The sequence below is a fragment of the Larimichthys crocea genome, chromosome VIII, assembly GCF_000972845.2.
Source record: "Larimichthys crocea isolate SSNF chromosome VIII, L_crocea_2.0, whole genome shotgun sequence".
Taxonomy (NCBI): domain Eukaryota; kingdom Metazoa; phylum Chordata; class Actinopteri; family Sciaenidae; genus Larimichthys; species Larimichthys crocea.
In genome coordinates, this window is record NC_040018.1 from 726,761 (window position 1) to 745,573 (window position 18,813).

At 38.9% G+C, this 18,813-nt stretch overlaps 1 protein-coding gene across 2 annotated transcripts; it reads right to left on the reverse strand.

The window, feature by feature from the left end:
• Positions 1-3,224: 3,224 nt before the first annotated feature.
• rbms1a (RNA binding motif, single stranded interacting protein 1a) lies at positions 3,225-18,539 on the reverse strand. 2 transcript variants are annotated; one of them, XM_010729932.3, is made up of 14 exons: positions 17,984-18,539; positions 15,783-15,943; positions 14,021-14,079; positions 12,941-13,032; positions 11,664-11,821; positions 10,945-11,024; positions 10,728-10,828; positions 10,439-10,488; positions 10,261-10,351; positions 8,647-8,697; positions 7,668-7,769; positions 6,645-6,713; positions 6,339-6,413; positions 3,225-5,352 (listed from the first exon to the last, which is right to left on the reverse strand). In XM_010729932.3, the coding sequence occupies exons 1-13, from the start codon at positions 18,032-18,034 to the stop codon at positions 6,345-6,347; spliced, it is 1,134 nt and encodes a 377-aa protein (XP_010728234.1). In that variant the 5' UTR covers positions 18,035-18,539; the 3' UTR covers positions 3,225-5,352; positions 6,339-6,344. The 2 variants fall into 2 exon arrangements, with proteins under 2 accessions (XP_010728234.1, XP_010728236.1); XM_010729934.3 differs by having other exon boundaries at positions 15,783-15,925; positions 17,984-18,535.
• Between the last annotated feature and the right edge of the window lie 274 nt (positions 18,540-18,813).

Consider the following 18,813-nt stretch of genomic DNA (forward strand, 5'->3'; position numbering starts at 1 on the left):
TCTGTTCCAAATTTCATAAGAAACCATCAAATATTTTTTGAGCTATTTCACTAAAAGCCAAAAAACATCAACTGTAAGATGAAACATCAGGGGTTCACAGAGATTTAAAATTCCTCCTTGGGGAACATGAACGTCTGTATAATATTTCATAGTTGTTAAGATATTGGACTGACTGACAGGCTGATGTTGCCATCCCTAATAAACACTCTTTAATTAAATAAACACAAAACTTCAGGAAGAGAGGGAGTTTCCATTTTTATGCAGCATGTAACAGTGTTGCAGAAACTGTACAGTACGTACAGGGAAACATTCACTGGAAAAAGTTGCCATCTTTTGAGAACCATGAGTCAGCTTTGCAGAAGCTGGGAAAGAAAAACAGCTTTGTGACATTTTCCAGACAATCTAATTTATATAATTTACCAAGTAGGAGAATCTTCTCAACCCAAGAAAAAACATGCAATCCTTTATATTAAAAAAATGGACAATTACGACATCTGGAGAAACTTATTGCGAACTCTGAATATACAGGAAGAATATAAGTACACATAATGAAAAGATAAACATGTTAGAAGCAGCTTACCTGTAGTTTGAATCGTGACTGTGCATGGACTTCTAGATAGACAGTATTTTTAAGTGATTGAACATGAGGAACAGTGTATATTACAATGGTAGAATAACAGGAACAACAAATACTTTTGTTCTGCAAATGTGGTTGTTTAATGTTTTGTTAAATATCAGCGGCTGCTGTGTTTGTGATGTAGTGTTGTATTTAATTACATCTGAAAAGGCAATAATTAGTATAATCTGTAAATATAAGATAATTTGTAAAGGCCTTATTGAGGAGAGTATAGTATATATATTACAAATATGAAAGTATATTCATTTTTTAAATGGTTATAACCAGAATAATATTTAAAGAGTTAAAGAGTTTGTAACTTCAGCTGCAGTTGGACTTTAAAATAGTGTTATTCTAACACAAATTACTTCCACTTGAGTGATTTTTCAGTCACGTAACAGCATTTCTACTTGACATGCTAAGACTCAGATTACAGCAATACTATACACTGGTTAACCACATGGCTCTTGCAGTGACAAGCTGAATGTTCAGACGTATCCTGGCATGAGCTGATGCTAATTTTTGCACATAAAAAAGGTTATCATAACAAAGCAGTGCCTTGAAGTTAAAAGATAAGGTTGCACCTCAAAGTTTTCTTCTAAACTTTAATAAACATCAAAAACAAACATTTTGATTCATAGTGATTCTTCATCGGGCTCAGTTCAGATCAGAAATTGTATTGTTTAGGTCAGAAGTTGTATTTAGCAGTGGTGGGGGAAGCATTCAAATCATTTACTTATATTAATACCACACTGTAAGAAGATAAAAACTGCAGCATTTTACCATTGAGGCTGGTTGAGGTGGAGCTCTGTTGTGTGTGGGACTGCAACACAGATGGTCATTTTCATTATGGATGCTGTTAATCTGCTGATTATTTTCTCACAATGATTGTCAGAATACGAGCCAAAGTGACACTTTTACAATGCTTGTTTTGTCCAAACCACAACATTCTGTTGTTATTATTTCTTATTCAAATAATACCTTCATACTCTGTAGTTTGATTTATAAGAAAACATGTTTGCATTTATAAAGTAACTAGTAACTAAAGCTATCAGATAATTGTAGTTAAGTAAAAAAGAAAAACAAATTTCTCTTTGAGATCTTGTGCAGTAGAAGTAGAAAGTAACATAAAATGAAAACTAAAAGTAAAATAGGGAACAAGTACCTCATATGTGTACATACTGTGAGTGCAGTATTTGCAGTAAATGTATGTAGGAGATAACAAAACATGGTGGAAGCACAAGATGGTTCATCGATTAATGAGTCGACAGAAATGTAATCAGCAGCTTAGATTATGAAACTATAAACTGAATATCTTTAGGTTTTGGACAAGACATCTGAAGATGCTATAATACACACCACACAAAGAATCAAGAAGATTATCCACAGTTCGAATAAATTATGAAAGAAATCCAAGTTTGCAGACCTACGCTGCATATGAAATTGCAGTATTTTGTCGATTTGAACATCCTTTTTATATTCTTTAACGTACCTAAAAACAAGTGGAAATTATAGTGTTTAAATCAACGAGCACTAACAGTCTGAATCTTTAGGAAGCATCACCATGTGTTGAATTGCTGACGTGTATCACACTAAATGAATGATACTGGATACTGAAGCAGGCCTCCCCTCTTAATGTCAGTGCCCCGAGTCTGACCTTGGGCTTCCTCAAGGGATCAGTGCCATGTGTCCCCTCAGCTGTGGAGAATTAAAAGAGAGACATGAAGCGGATGAGAGGAAAGAGGGAGAGACTCTACTTGGCATGTATCTTATGTTCAAAGCCTTGATGCCCTTACAATAGGCACTTGATTGACACGTGTGTGTGCATGGGTTATATGGGATATGTATGTATATTCCTGGAGTTGGGCTTGGATGGGCGATGTGTTGTGGGGGGTGATAGAGGGTGTGATGACTAATCTTGCATCCCGGTGGTTTTGATCCCGTTGACTGGCAAGAGATGGGGGAATGGTGCCTTTATGTCTCTGGGATCAGCTGCTTTAAGTCTGAGCTTAAGAAGGGAGATCCGGTATAAGAGTGAAAATATAAAGGCTGTGTGCCTGAAATAGTGCAAGAAAGGGCTGGGGAATGAGCACACACACGTGTTACTCATTTGATCTGCCATAAGCTGCATACATAAGATCAAACATAGTCATACAAAAAGCTTAAAAACTTAGTTTTGGTTACAAATATGACAGGGCAATTTTGACTCACAGCACCCTCTGCTGCTAGATAATCAGTACAGCCCAATTATGACAGTTTAAAAGGTATTTTTTGTAAACTCATTTGGAGGATTTGAGGGTGTTGGTCCTGCTATTAATATTTGATTTATATCTTTTTGTTTGGGCTTAAAGAAAATTTGTATTTTGGAAATTGTATTATCTGTCACTTTTGGAGCTTGACCCAAAGAAAACCTGTGCTGCATTGAATCTGTCTCTTGGAGTAACCACTCTTACTTCACCTGTGGTGGTAATGAATTGGTGTGGGGCTCCGACACAGTGGGGAAGTATTGGTTTGATGCATTATTGTTATTTTTATGGGATAATATAGTAAAAAAATATTAGCAGGAAAACATAGAAGTAAAAAGATAATTAAAGAAACAGGAGTCGAGTCTGAGAAAAGAGCCTTTTATTCAGCATTGTTTTTATTCCAATGTTTTCAAAGGAGAGAGCAAGAAGAAGATTGATTGAGAATCAGTTGAAGGTGACAGGGGAAAGCAATGAGGATAACATGTACAAGATTTTTTTTTGTTTGTTTGTTTTTGTTTTGTTTTGTTCATTTTTTTATTTTTTTTTACATTTTTTTCCCCAGCGACAAATGTTCAGAATTAGAAAATACACTCCGTAAAAGCCTGGTTATATTTTCCAACGGTGAACATTTACTGCTACAGTACTTATTGATCAGGCAAAAGAACCACGATCATACAGCTTTGACCATTTTTCTCGTAGTAGTGTAGAGTCCTTACACTAGAAATCAGTTTAAAGATAAAAAAAAGAAAAAAAGAAAAAAGCAAAGCAAACAATAAAACTCACTTATTCTTCACTTTTGGCCCTGAATGTATATAATTTACACATCTTATTCTGAACAAACCAACCTTTGAAACACAAAGTCAGTCATGTGACTTCAACTCTTATGAAACACTGCTGTTTTCAAAGTATTTCATACATGATTGTTGCATTTTTTTTTCTTTTTTTTCTCCACTCATCCAAATCTTTTGGCATGTACACTATTACGCTGCTGTAGAACCATTATGACTAAAATTTTGGATAAATCCTAGCGTTATTTTTGGAGCGCTTTAAAGTAGCAGTGTAAACCCAAGAGAGTGACTTTAAGTCTTTTTTAACATAAAAGAGGAAAGGTAAGGGAAAGTGGTGAGTCATCTACGTTCTGTCTAGAAGGGCAAAGGCATAAAAATGCACCAAGTAAATGCATGAAGCTTGCATTCATTTGTTTCAAACACATTGTAAACCAACTTTTTTTTTTCTTTTTTTTTTTTGGAGAAGCTAGTAGTAGTTGAATCTCTAAAATGGAGCCTCACAACTAGACAACACTCATCATGTTGAGGAAAAAGAAACAGAGGCAATGACAAATAAAGATGAAGCAAAGCACAATGTTTCTTTGCAGATCAGGAAGAGAAACGGTGCGTGTGGGAGACAAACGGAAGAAGAAGTCCTATTTAGCCAGCTCCTGAGCGTGGCTTTTTTTTTCTGCTTTGTCCACTCTGGTGAAAAAGGGGGCTTTACCTGCAAACCCCAGCACAACACCAGCAGACTCCAGCAGAACCATGAGGTAGATCACAGGTCAAACTGACCACAAGAGAAAAAAAAACCCTCCTAAAAGATGTCCATTGGGTGTAAAACTTGTAATTTCATAAAAGTACGTCTCTTTTTCATGTCATGTCTTGAAGTATTTTTCTTTAAAAAAAAAAAAAAAGGAAAGAGGGAAAATAAGGATTTACCTTGCTCTGAGTTTGTCACCGTTCTTTTTTTCTCTAGTATTGCCGTGGGACTCTCATTGTCTTTATTGCTACCAGAAGACTAGATAGCGAAATCTCATGATTTCACACACACAATTGATCAATCAGAATCAGAAATATGACACCTGATCAAGTTTGATGAAAACATGTTGGACAGTGTTTGATGTGACGTAAGGAAGGCACCTTTTTCCAATAATAAATTTATTAATTTCCTAATGAAATGGTCACCTGTATCAGCTGTCAAGTGCAGTTGAACATTAATTGATTTTGTTAAGCTATTCTGTGGCAACTCTGAAAACCAAAATGAAAGTATTCTGAAACTTTATATTCAGTGCAAACAAGATTTTGCAAGTTTTTTTTTCCATATATCACAAATAAAAGAACTATAAAATCATATAAACCTTGAAGGGGGGGCGGGGGGTATCACATGCATTTTATCGTCATATCACATCTTACGGGGGGGTGGGGTGGGGGGATGGGCGGTCCTCTGGCATTTTGTTTGAGAATCCTTGAAAAAAGAGAAAAAAGAAGAGCATGTGGTTTCTTATCAAAATAAATCTTGTTTTTTTTTTTGTTTGTTTTTTTCTGTGATTAGCCAACTGCTTGAGTCCATTTACACTGTCCTCATTTTCCACCACAAACATCGGGGCTGTGCAAAAAAGTTCATGTGTCTGGTCCAATCAGAGAAGGTGGTGACTGTTATCACTGCGATGTCGTCAGCAATCTCCCACCGGCCCTCTGGCTCACAGAGCGGTAATCTAGCCTAAAAATAAAGACACAGAAAGCAGAAGCACTGAACAACAATATTAGGATTTAAGTGAGGGTTATGGAGCCTTAATAACCTTTAAAATGATTGATATTAAGTTTTTATTGTGCTTATTTAAAGCCCCCTCCATTCAGTTTTATTATTTTACTTCACTTGAGCCCAGCTATGCAGAACAATGTGCAGAGTTTGACACTAGAAGGCTGTTTAGAAGTTCATTTGCCGAAGGAGTAAAAGTGTCTTCTCATCTTAAATCTGAAATGTGGGAGGAAATATAATTTAAACAGTGAAAAACAACAATATCGCCATCTGGGATAAAAATTTAACTGGAGGTATATTATATTATTATTTCTGTACACCTTCCAAAAAGAAGTCTTATTCAAATTAGACTGACCTCTAGAGATCTTGTGGTGACCAAATACAAATCATTTTCATATATTTATATATGATATTGTCCCTATGTCCCCATTTTTGGACTAAAATTCACAGCATCCTGGAAACCAAAATATATTTTTCCTCCCTTTTCTCCTGATTCAAATTTGTTGAGAATAATGTAAAAAAAACTCTAATTAAAAATTTGCAGAAAAAATAAATATGAACGAATACAATATTTACATAAGGAGGAGAATTTATTTAAATTTTAGCAATCAGAAGGACACATTTGTTAAAAATAAAAACAAAATGTCAAGGCCTTTTTGTAAATGTGTGTCAGAAAGACATGCCAGCATCATCATTGTCTATCTATGGTGTGTATGTTTGTATGTATGCATTTATTTCATTTTTTACATGGTGTTCAAAAATCTATAAAAGCCTCAGTAATGATTCATTAACCAATAATAGAGAAATTATATAAATAAGAAATTATTTAAACGTGTAAAACCTTGGTATCTTAGAAAGTGAGACTATGACTTCTTTTAAGTGGCAGTGAAATAAACAACTTGCTGGCATTCACGTCAGACGGTTTACATTCAGAAACTGAAGCGTACCTGTGATTACTTGCTGAGCTGACTGTAAGGAGACGAGTTGTTGGAAGAATCCACTTGCTGTGGCGTGCCATTTTCCTGAAAAGCAAAACAGCATCTCTCATTTTAGAACGTGATAATAACTATCTTTAGTGTGTTTGCACTGAGATAATTGATAGTTTTAGAGGACGGACACTTCAAAAACAACGCAAAGCTGTACGAACCAGCTTTAGTTATTGGTAGAAGATATATCACAGTTAAATGGACACCAGGTAGTCGAAATTTCTTGAATGAAGAGTTGAATGAGACAATAAGATACAATAAACTTACAGGTGCTGCCTGCAGAGGAGGATACTGAGGCATGTAAGCTCCCTGGACACCAGGGTTGCCTGAAATATACTGTAATATAAAAAAAAAGAAATTCATTAAATCCAAATTATTCAATGGTATATTACATTTTAATCAGACCTGAAAGACTACCATGCTACATATGCATCTTCAATCAAAGCAACACAGTTGATCCAAAATGCTTTACTGCACAGAAGAGAGAGAAATAAACAAAAGAAAGGAGTAAACATAAAAAAATAGAGGACACAAAGAATCAGACATTTACATCATGCACATAGAGATTACAAAGAAGCTTCAGGAGCTTTATGAGCAGATTAGGTTAGTCCACAATCAGAAGCTAATGAGAATAGAGTGTATCTTAAGTTGACCCTGTCACCGTAGCATTTAGTCCTGGTTCTCGGGTCTCTGGTAGTCTGGTATGGGAACATTAAGACATGGCTGTATTTATTTATCATGCCATGCACTGCACATATAAGTGCCCAAGCCCATATTAACTTAAAAGACACCAAAAACTCTCCAAACAAGAAACTTGTCTGTCCCCTGTGCCATTCACTAAACACTAAAATCGCTAAAAATATCTTTTATAATTGTCCATTCAGAAGAGCTTCTGACAAAGACATGTTTACTAAAAGCTGTAGACCTATCATTATAATAACATGACGAACAAAGCATTTTCTCTTCAGGGAGATCAGTAAAGCTGCCTGTTTTCTACAGCTTATACTAATACCTTTGACTTTTGGTTAATTTCTACTTCACATAAAGCTCTGTACTGTTTTTTAGACAACGTGTTTCTAAAATAGGTTTGTACAATATATCAACAGACGATTAGGAACAACTTGTGCCTAGCAAAATAAAGATTTCACCTCACTATGTCAGTACAAAATGTCCCGATTAAAGATGTTTCTAGTCTCATATTTATGTCTGTGCATAATTATCTGCATGAACTGAAACATTTTATCATATCGGTGCTGTTTGTGACGCATCATATCCCAGAATTCCACTCACCGCTCCACCGTTTCCCAGTGACAGCTGACCCATCTGCTGAGTAATCATGGCTGAGGGGTGCAGTGACATGGAGGGATCCACAGAGGGAGACATCACAGCAGCCTGCAATACAAGGCGGCTGTTTTATTACCACATCACATGATTCTACAGACTAAATCAACTCATTCTGATGAAAAAATAAAATAAATATAAGCTGCAACAACACTGGCAGACAGTGTTGAGTGTAAACATAACATGAGTCACTGTTTCAAACCCATGTATGTAGAGCAGACTTGAAACATAAGCTGAAAATATGTATTTTGTGGTTTTGAGGTTGCAACAATAACTCTGTGATCATCAGAGAGGTAAACATTAAGTATTCTGTGTTCCTGGAGAGCTGAAAATAAGTAAAAGTTATGACTCTGCCAGCTCTAGTCTGTTTTCAGTCGGGGTGTATTCCTTTAAACATGACGCCTTTAGGGAATAGACCATTTCCTAGTAAAAAGTGGGGGAGGGGGCAGATCAGCAGAGACACTTGTTCCACTGGAAACCATCTGTTGGAAGAGTCAAAGAGTCACAAGACTGTCTCTGCTTCAGGCATTTCCTGCTGGATCCAGAGAGCGGGAGGGGGGTGGGGGGGTTGGCGGGGGCAGTGGCTGAATGTCTTTTTAGTTGTTCCATTTCTCTTTCACACACACACACACACACACACACACACACACACACACACACACACACACACACACACACAATATGTAAATACACAGCGACCATTTCCCAGAATACCGTCTCAGCTATGTGCTTCTACATTTAGGGAAGTTCAGGACATTGTTGGTTTGATTACGTCAGCAGAACAGGATGATTAAAGTAACACTGAGCTCAGAGCTTTAGCTGTGGTGGCGACACACACCCCATTTCCTGTACGCAGAATAGAAGTGGGTGTGCGAGTGTATGAATTACAAAAAAAAAAAAAAAGAAAGTAAATGCTATCGTTTCTTACCGGGTGTTGCATGATATATGGCTGATGTGCCACCCAAGAGTGACTCTGTACCTAAAGGAAGGTCAGACAGGAAGGGAGAGGCAGAATGAGAGACAGATGGAAGGAAAAGAGTTATTGATGTGTCGTGAATGAAACTTTATGGTACAAACTAACTTTACAATTACAATAAGCATTGTTTTGGTTTTTAAGTAGAAATACAAGGACTGCAACGGCATATACCGTTTCCATAAGGAGCTTTTAAAATACCCCAATGACCTCAGCCAGATGAGATGGCCTCTAAACTTTATGAATCTCATAGTTCTGCTTGTTCTGATGGTACATCTGTCCGACCAGGTCAACAATTTGCCGCTCTAGTGCCAACCTTGGTGTGTGGTCCCCCTTCTGAGGTGCTAAATGGTTCTCCAGACCATCTTTGAACCTGATAGAAAATTATCCTGGTAGCCTTTTATAAGCATGTCCCATACTCTGTTTTTTTTTTTTTTTTGCATTTGTAACTGTAATAAGAGCAACATTTTGGGGGCCATCACCTGTCCTCATCAAGCTTTAAAATCCTCTGTTTTAGCTCTACATCTTCCTTCAGTAGTGTCCACCTCCACAACCATCAAGGCAAAAAAAGAGGTAGGTATCAGGTGCAGGAAGGAGTTGCACTATAAACTTAAGAGATAGAAGGTCGCTTGGGTGTGATTGCTAGATGACAGATCTGGGTGTGTATGCTTAAATTATGAGCAAATTGAGTCTTTCAGCTACTCCATATTCATACATGGAGACTTCAGTGTTTATACAGGCAACAAATAGGACATGGAGGAAAACACCTGACACTGTTTGTGAGAGATCAATACTGGTTATGGATCGGTACGAAAAACTCCTTGTTCAAACACAAGAAAGCTCATACAGTGCTCACAACACCAGAGCCCTAAAGGTGACGGGTCAATGTTTGACTTTACAGTTGCTTCATCAAATGTCAGCTCTCCACATGACAAGAACATATACCAGAAAGTCCTGAAAGAACATCTGGCAGAGTGCTACATTCAAAACCTCTACTGTGTGTTGCAACCCTGTTACACAAGACCCCTCCGATTCATCCCTCATTGCAGTGCAAATTAATTTCAAACAACAGATCTCGTCAGTGGTGGTTCAGTTCTGTTCCACCAGAAGTAATGAATTTTAAAAAATCACGAGTGAACTATAACTAAACAGTGAGCAAGCACCCAATTCAGAAAAAGCATGACTCAGAGGACTGAACTTGCTGAAAGGAGGGTTTTCTTTTCTTTTCTTTTTCTTACTACTTCATTCCTATCAACCACTAAACTCATGTGACTCATGTAACTCATATGACATGATTTCTGCTTGACCAAGATCTTCAAACACTAAAAAAATTCACATGTTAATCCACTGCCACATGGACCTGCCAAAGTGTGCGGTGAACCAGTGTAGCTTTAGTGCCTAGACTTCCATCTAAAGCACCTGTACAACCCACACACATGCAAAAAATACACCCTAACCCATATGTACATAAAATCAAACCAGAAGGAAACAGAGATGCGTTGACGGAGAGATGATTTAAATTCATCATAGGCTGTTGGACATGTTTATATTCGGGATCTTCTGCAGTACCTGGTAAGCAGAGACTGGAGACATGTAGGGAGACATCGCTGGCTGCACAGTCATTATCCTGTTGGTCACTGGATACGGAGAAGGGTAGTACCTAGGAAACACACCGGATTTCAAAATAAAGCTCAAGAATTATGGCCATAATTAAAAGTTAAACAGCGCCATGACCAGTGTAACTCACCCATTCTGTAGAGCTGCTGAGGAGGGGTCATAGGTAAGAGTCATTGCACCCTAAGGTGAGGAAATAGACAATAATGTGGAATTACATATTTTTATCTTACTATTGTATCATAACAGCTGAACACAGGTTTAAATAACCTTCAATACAGATGAAAATCAGCTAGAATCATCAGTATCAATGGGTTTATATTGGAATAATTCCAGCATTTTAAATATTACTTCTTCTTTTCTCATATTCTAGTGTACAGATGATGTTATAATATGTGTTAAGATGACAGGCGGATACATACTAGTCTGAGATCCCCTGTCTGTCCATTGGGAACAAATCCACTATGAGCATGTTTCTTCCTTTGACTGTCTGCAAACTTACACAGCAACGGCTGAGACGGAGCTGGAAGAAAAGCAGAAAAAAAACAGCTTATTAACAGTCACTCAACAATCAGTCATCACCACATCCACAGTTTTTACTGGAAGGAAAGTGTAGAGAAAGGTATAATTCTTTCCTACCCAGAGCTCCAGAAGCTATCTTGATAAACTTCCCATTGAAGTGGGAGATGACGGCATTACACTGCTCTGTTGTGTCCATCCTGACAGGAAGGGAGAAGGTAAAATAACAGTTACTCATGATTAAAATCACACAGAGGCATTCTACAGGAAAAACATTTCTTTCACATAAAAGTGGTACTGCGAGGCGTAGCGCAAATTTGCACTAAGTTTTGGCTCGCTTTACACAAAAGTTGGACATGATTGTGCCTCTATATACAGTTTTAAACAGCGTCCAAAGAAGACTTCTACAAACACCCTTGGCTGTGTGCATAAGAACGGGAATGGGAGCTAATAAATGGTGTGTCTTGTCAACACAAACACAGCTTCCATGTTTTCTTGCGTGTGGAGATTAGATTTGCACTGTTTGCTTTGCAAACATATTGACAGCCGTGTTAATCTTGTACAGACACCAGGACATGACTGACTCCAGGTAATAAAGTTAACTGTCAAGCTCAAAGATGGAATTATGAACGAGGTCTTGGCTGCTCTAAATTGCAATAAAACACAAACCCCTGCAATTTATTGCATTATATAATGTCACTGCTAAGCACAAGATAAAGTTACTTTAGTGGTTAGTTCATTATTTCTTATCACAGGTTTGTGATTAAAATTGTGGGTTTACTACATCTACTTTAAAGGCAATTCAGCAGAGGAAAAATTAATGTCCTCCTGTGACCGACCTGGCGAAGCCCACGCCTCGGCTGTTGCCGCTGTAATCTCGGAGGATCCGCGTGGAGACGACCTGGCCGAAGGGCTGCAGCATATTCTCCAGCTCTTTCTCGTCCACAGAGAGAGGCAAGTTGGAAATGTACAGATTTGTGGGGTCCTGCTCCTGTTGCTGCTCATACAAAAGACAGATAGAGGAAGAAGTATATTGAATGTGTTTGAATGTAGAAAGTTTTGCATGTGACATCTTCCCTGAGAGATAGCTACGTGCTAAAATCCAAGAATAATTTCCCAAAAATTTGAGTCATAGATAAGGCCGTGCTACGCTATGTCTTCACTGACAAATGAAAGGCTGACAAAATATATTTGCCTCTGCTATAAAACTTGTCTGTCTGGATCAGGATTTGAGACTAAGTAGGTTTAAGGGTCAGGGAACGATATTTGGTTAAACAAACATTAATAAGCTCTCCTTCTCACACACACACACACACACACACACACACACACACACACACACCACTTCATCTGTACTATGCAGCAGCTCAGCTCCTCTACAGTCTTCCCTAGAAACAGCAGGAGAGCGGCGTAGCCTAGCTACCAAGACACACAAACTGCTGTAGCTGCTGTGTTTGGAACAAACACTGCAGCTACATGCCAGTCTCGAGAGAGCAACCTTTCATCAATGAACTCTCACCCATGAATTTAAGCACAGCAACACAGGCTGGACTGAGAAAGAGAAAGGTACTGAAAGAAATGTAGTGATCTGGGCAATTCCTGCTGCCCACCATGGATGTGATGCAGAAATACCCTGTTTAACATCTAAAAATAATTTCAGAAAAATGCTTTTCTTTAAATTAGTCACAGAGGATGAAGAATGGCTCAGAGCAGTAGTACTGTTCATATAGTGCTTTGCCGCAGATATGCCTACATCAGTATGCGTGAATGATAATCAGTGGCATAGTAATAATACTGGTAAAAATCTGTACTACACAGTATAGCCTCTCCCAGTATGGTGTGTTAGTGTGTGGGCCGGTGGTCCTGTGTGTCACACTGACAGGTTATTTGGCAGAGAGAGGCGTGACATCTGGTTTCTACGGTGAAAGTAAATGGGGTCACGGGAAGAACAGCTTGTCAGCTGAGGTCACGTGACCAGTCTAATGTCATTCTCCAACACACGCCGCACACATGCATGCATTAACCAAGGCAGCAGCCCAAAGAGATGTTCACAAGCAAGACAAATATGCACACACACACACTCACACACTCACACGCATGCCTGCACCAAACTCACCTTGGCCATCTGGGCCTGTATGCCGCTGGTTTTCAGAGCATGTACTGCCTTTAAAGCAGCCGCCGGGCTGTCAAAGTCCACAAAGCCGTAACCTGTAGTTGGTAGAAGAGTATTTACATGAGAAGTCATTAATAATAATAAAGAGAGACCTTTTGTACATTTTGTACTTTGCACTATTACTGAGCAGATGGGTCATATATATTGATACTTCCTGTTCATTACTGTAAACAAACACATAATCAATCAAATAGTAAGCAATTTTTTTGCCTAAATTAACACTACAAAACAATTTGATACCACTGACTGAAGCCAGCACTCTGTTAGGTTAGCTTAGCATAAAGACTGGCTACAGTATAAATTAAAGTTGTGGTTTCAAGGGGGACTACTACTCAGCAGTCCTGAACTCAAAATGTCGAACTATTCCTTTAAAGACCAAACCAGCCTCAATGTCTGACCAAATTTATGGCAAAATACTTTGAGCACGCCTTTAAACCATTTTCCAATACATACCATTGTGTTTCTAAATCTCTGAGTGTGTGTTCCCATCACCCAGTCACGCATTGGTTTCTATTCATTTCCATCTGTTTACAGAGACTCTCCTCTGCCAAATACATGCTATCATTGCATGGTAATGCACATATTGCACACATTGCCAGTCAATCTGCACATTCATAACAAGTCACATCACATAACAAGTTTGACAAAAATAAAAAGCAGACACCTTCGCTGTTCATGTTCACGATGATGGATTACCCAACGCAAGCAAATTGCCGCAAATTGATTTTCATACACTTTGGAAATGAATAAAAACCAAGAAATGTCTGGAAAGTGTGGACAATAACAAATCTATAACAACCTGCTTTTCATATGTCACAAATATGCAGTCATATAAGTATTGATAAAATGTAGCACGACAGGCAAAAACACTAGTGTGATAGAAAAACAGCAGTCACTTTGATGCCCAAACTAAACAATTTAACACATTTCAGCATTGTAAGGGCGTTTAAGTTATACTGTTGGATATATTCTCATCAAGCAGCCCTCATAAATGATGTCTGGTAAGTTAATAACATTACTGACCTTTACATTTGTTGGTTGTCTTGTCCAGGATTGCCTTTGCTGACTGAATCTTTCCATACCTGGGCACACATCAACATGTATATTACTGTAAAATAATTTTCTTTGAGGGAAATTATCAAAATGTCTCGTTGTTGTCCTTCTTATATTAGTCAAAGCATTCCCAGAGGAACGTGTATACAGAGTAGTTTCACTCATCATGATCAATCTAGTGGGATAAATAAATTAAATACACATGCAGAAAAACAACAATTCATGAAATTAATTTAATAAAAATGTATTATTTGAGATAGCTGGTGATATCAGAGGCATATGACAAACATAGATACGCTCTCCTACATTTTTCCAAACACTATTAATCCAATGTCAACGTTTCAGGCTTTGCTTTATCTCTGACTTTATACTCAAGTTGAACTGTGGCCCAAAACTGCAAGCTGCTATCTGAGCACACACACACACACACACACACACACACACACACACACCATACAGACTGAATGCTTAGCTTACATCACCATTCAGACCTTGTTGCTATGAAAAGCGCTTTCATTTCTGCTTTGTGCTGGCAAACACCATAGGGAACATGAACAAAACACAAGCAAACAGGACACAAACAGCTGCTGCTGCTGCTGGTTACATGGGTGAATGCCTCTCTCCATATGCTTGTGATTCAGAGGGAAAGAGGGGAGACAAAACTCCACTAATTATGGCATCCACCGCAATAACCACTCGGACTGAAGCCTATAGTATCAAGTATCGAACATGTTCCCTCGGCTGACATGACTCTGCTTTTTTTCGGTTTTAGAAAACAATCATTTTTACAATCTGCTTCACATAGCTCACAGTTGAGCAATGACTTTCCATGTCAGTGTCTGTTTATAGAGGTATGATGGTTGGAGCATGTTATGCGTCAGAGTACGCTATGGTCAAACCAGTGTGTGTTTGTTTTTGCACCAAAATTGCAGACAATCAGGATTTCTCTGTCAGATTTCAATACAATTTTTGTCTCTATAGCAACGTAAATGCAAAACATTTCCTTTTATTTAGTACACTTTCCCAAAAGTCTGTTTTTATCAAAGAGGAACCTTTGTGTTACTAAAACCGGGTTGAACCTCAATACTTTTTCTGTGTTAGAAGCTCGTAAACGAATAACGAATAAGGCATTTGGGGAATTCTGTTGTTTGTTTCCGTTCTATGAGTCAGATGAGACCGTTGATATATCTATATATCTATCTATCTATCTATCTATCTATCTATCTATCTATCTATCTATCTATCTATCTATCTATCTATCTATCTATATATATATATATATATATATATATGATAAGTGTGAAATCTATTGCTCGCTGGTGGTTAGCTTAGCTTAGCATAAACACTAGAAACAGGGGGAAACAGCTAGCATGACTCTCTCCAAAGATAAGCAAAACATGGCAAACGTTACCAGCCTGTAATTAACATTTAAATAAGCGCAAAATGTTAAAATATTCCTTACAAATTAAGAATAATTTCACAAAATACATTACTTAACTGTTGACTTAAATGTGCCTTTAACAGACAGAGTTTTACAGACTATATTTTAGGACTTTTGTACAGTAGGTGCCTGTGGTGAGTGGTCAAAGAGAGACCTTCATCAAATCTATGTGATATTTTGAGTCCACTACTGGCCCCTTTCTTTTCAGCAAACAAGCATATTAGTGACAAAACACTAGTGTGCAGACATATGGGCACACTGGTGTTCATGTTGTAAACACTGTATACTCACTGGTGACAGAGTTTGACCAGGTCCAGGTCTGTAGTAGCAGGAGGCAGCCCGCGGATGTACAGGTTGGTTTTGCTGAGCTGCTCCAGGCCTGTGCTGCTGCTGTTGCTGCTGCTGCTGGGACTGGACGGCGTCATGGGGTAGGACTGCACACAGGAAACCCACTGTTAGAAAGTGTACGGGTGCTAGATAATCAGATTTAAACCCAGTTCAACAGAGATCACAAGAACATCTCATCTGTGTGAAACGAAACTACAGAAAACACACAGACAGAGAGTGCACAATGCGAATGTATCATTTCATGTACATTAAGTTACTCCTGTGCTCTTCTCTGGATGGTAACCATCAATGATCAACACAGCTTGGCTTTTTCTATATTGTCACATGCCTGAGACAACCTCAAGGTCCAACAGTGGAAGTAAATTTACTGAATTTTGGCACTTTAGTAAAATGTTGAGGTGCTTGTAGGTGCTTAAGTATTTTCATTTTATGTTGCTTTATGGTGCTACTTCACTACATTTAAAAAGGAAACACAAGATTTTATGTAACATATGCTGAATTGCTTGACTAATAAACTACCCTGTAGTGTATTTAGTGCCTAAAATGGGCTCCAGATTACAACATTGCGTAATTATATCCAAACAATTGTATTTTAACTAAAGGATTTGCTTCCACCACTGTCAGAGGTAGTAGGCTTGACCTTTTTGTGGTACCACTGTACCACAGGGTACATTAAAACATGTCTAGTTTCGTGTGTGGGTCTTTATGAATCACAAAGTGATTTGATCTGTGTTAAGGTCTAACATCCTGCTGCTGTGTTTATTAGAAATCTAGTTTTTTTTTTTCATACGTGAGAGCCAAACCACATAGTGCTGCCCTGCAAAGCATTTCCTTCCCCTTACTCATTCATTAAAATAGCTCCCAGCCAGCCCAAACCTCTCCAGATCAGATCAAAGACAAAGCATGGCAGAATCACACCATCTGTCCATAACCAAAGGACAATCCACCCCAAGAGCCAAAACCATGGATACAACTATAGCCATGCCAACGAGAATCACTGAGATATTCTTCCACGGTCATGTGATGGTTGAATGTTCATAGCAGCTTTTTTACAGATGAAGAATTGATAACTGTGACAGGAACATCTGTTAGGTCTGTTACATCTTCAAGCAGGGGCCTTACATTTTTGTTGGTGTGCAATTACTGCGCTAACTTTATTAGAGACCATCAAGGGTTCACAGTCCTCCGAGACTATACGCCTACTCCATTAGAAGGGCGGCTATGGTGGTACATTTCACAGGAGCATCATCCCACCTTATAGCAGACTAAACCTGCGTTACACCCACACTGAAAAACTCATTCACTGCTTCCCTGCAGGGATTCATTTGTGGCTGCTTTCAGATCCCTGCCCTCAGCACCTTCTGATGAATAAATATTACAGTTTAAACCTGAAAAGGTGGTTACATGGGGGTCTTATAGGCTGCAGGCTCCAAACCTGAACCCCACAATCCACTTCATCTGCTCACATTCCCATCATCAGAGGTTATTATAACAGCTGTCGCTCACCTCTGTGCCCGCTTTCTATTCCCATCTTCCATCTAAATCAAAAGGTGTGATGGGAAAGCAAAGGGGGCAAGGCCTTCAATTACCTTTTTGTTCACCTGAGAGGTCCAAATGAAGGGATGCAGGCAGCACAGTTCACCCCAGCACACTGACATACATTACATTACTCTCTCTCTTTCTTTCTCTCTCTGTGTGTGTGTGTGTGTGTGTGTGTCGGTGGATTCACCCAGAATGCATTAATCTATAAAATGGACTACAATAACCGCCATGAATATTGACCAGAGTGGGCGAGTGACTGGGCAAACAAGGTTATATGGACATAATAATTAAAGTCTCGGTAGTAGAGCTATAGATCGAGTCTATGTAGCCTATCAGAGGATCAGCTTCCCGTTTGATAAGTGAGAGCGGATCTTCTTTTTTTTTTTACACAATTGAATTCATTTGCTACTAAAATAATGAGATACAAACGCATCTATTGCATATGAGAGCCAGAAAGGGCTTCCCAATGTCATCTGTGGCTGCTATTATCCAGCCTGTTTATTCCAAATGCTGCCTCAAGTGTGAGGAGGGGGGGAAAGTAGGCAGAAATAACAAGAATTAAAAAATAAAAACACATCAATGTGTGTGTGGTTTTGGCCTACCTGCTTACGATTGGCTGTCTTCAGCGGGTTGCCTGTGTTCGCAAAGATCATCCTGGAGGTTACAGATTATATTTTTTTTTATTTCCCACAAAACAAAAATCGCAACGATGAGCCACTACAGAGACGGAATCCAAGCGGGGTGAGGAGCCTATGAGATAACCAGTCGGTTCAAAACATCCGCATACTGACGGGCCGGTTAACAGTAATAAAGCCTCGGTCCTGCATAGGTATACTGACACATCTATACAGTCAGATGCACACCAAGCGATGGACCAACCCTCCGGTCCGGTTCATTGATCTACGACGTCCTGCTGCAGACCGCTCGGCAGTCCCACCTACTACAGACCAAACCATCTCCGCCTCTGCAGGGTGTTTGACATCAAATAAACTGCGTGGTCTCCTCATAAAAACTCACACTAGCGGTTTGTTTTTTGTGACAAAGGCACGTCGAGACGTCTGGTGTCTGCGGCGCAATTTATAATCGGACACAAAGCGCTTTTGGGTTTGATTTGTAGGCGCACAATCAGTTGGACTGAACACACGTCGCCTTTCATGTTGTTGTCGTCCGCACATACCAAGCATTCTTCACCCCCACCTCCACCAACCACACACACACACACACACACACACACACACCCTCTTCCTCTTCCTACCCTTCCCCCCATCCAACACACTACATGTCAGAGAATCAGGATGCAATGAAATATAAGCAGGGAGCTGGCCTGGGCTGGAGGTCACAGTCTCCATGTATACATATAGGAGAGAGTGCATTCAAAAACAAGAATAGAGAATGGATATATGTAATTGACATACGTTAAAACCTTTATTTA

Bases quoted from the DNA above. Each gene is read 5' to 3' on its own strand.
- rbms1a (XM_010729932.3), bottom strand. From the start codon at position 18,034: ATGATCTTTGCGAACACAGGCAACCCGCTGAAGACAGCCAATCGTAAG. The intron at 14,080-15,782 runs GTGAGTATACAG...ATGTGTGCCCAG, and splicing joins CTGGTCAAACTCTGTCACCA to GTATGGAAAGATTCAGTCAG. The intron at 11,822-12,940 runs GTGAGTTTGGTG...TTGTATGAGCAG, and splicing joins TACAGGCCCAGATGGCCAAG to CAACAGGAGCAGGACCCCAC.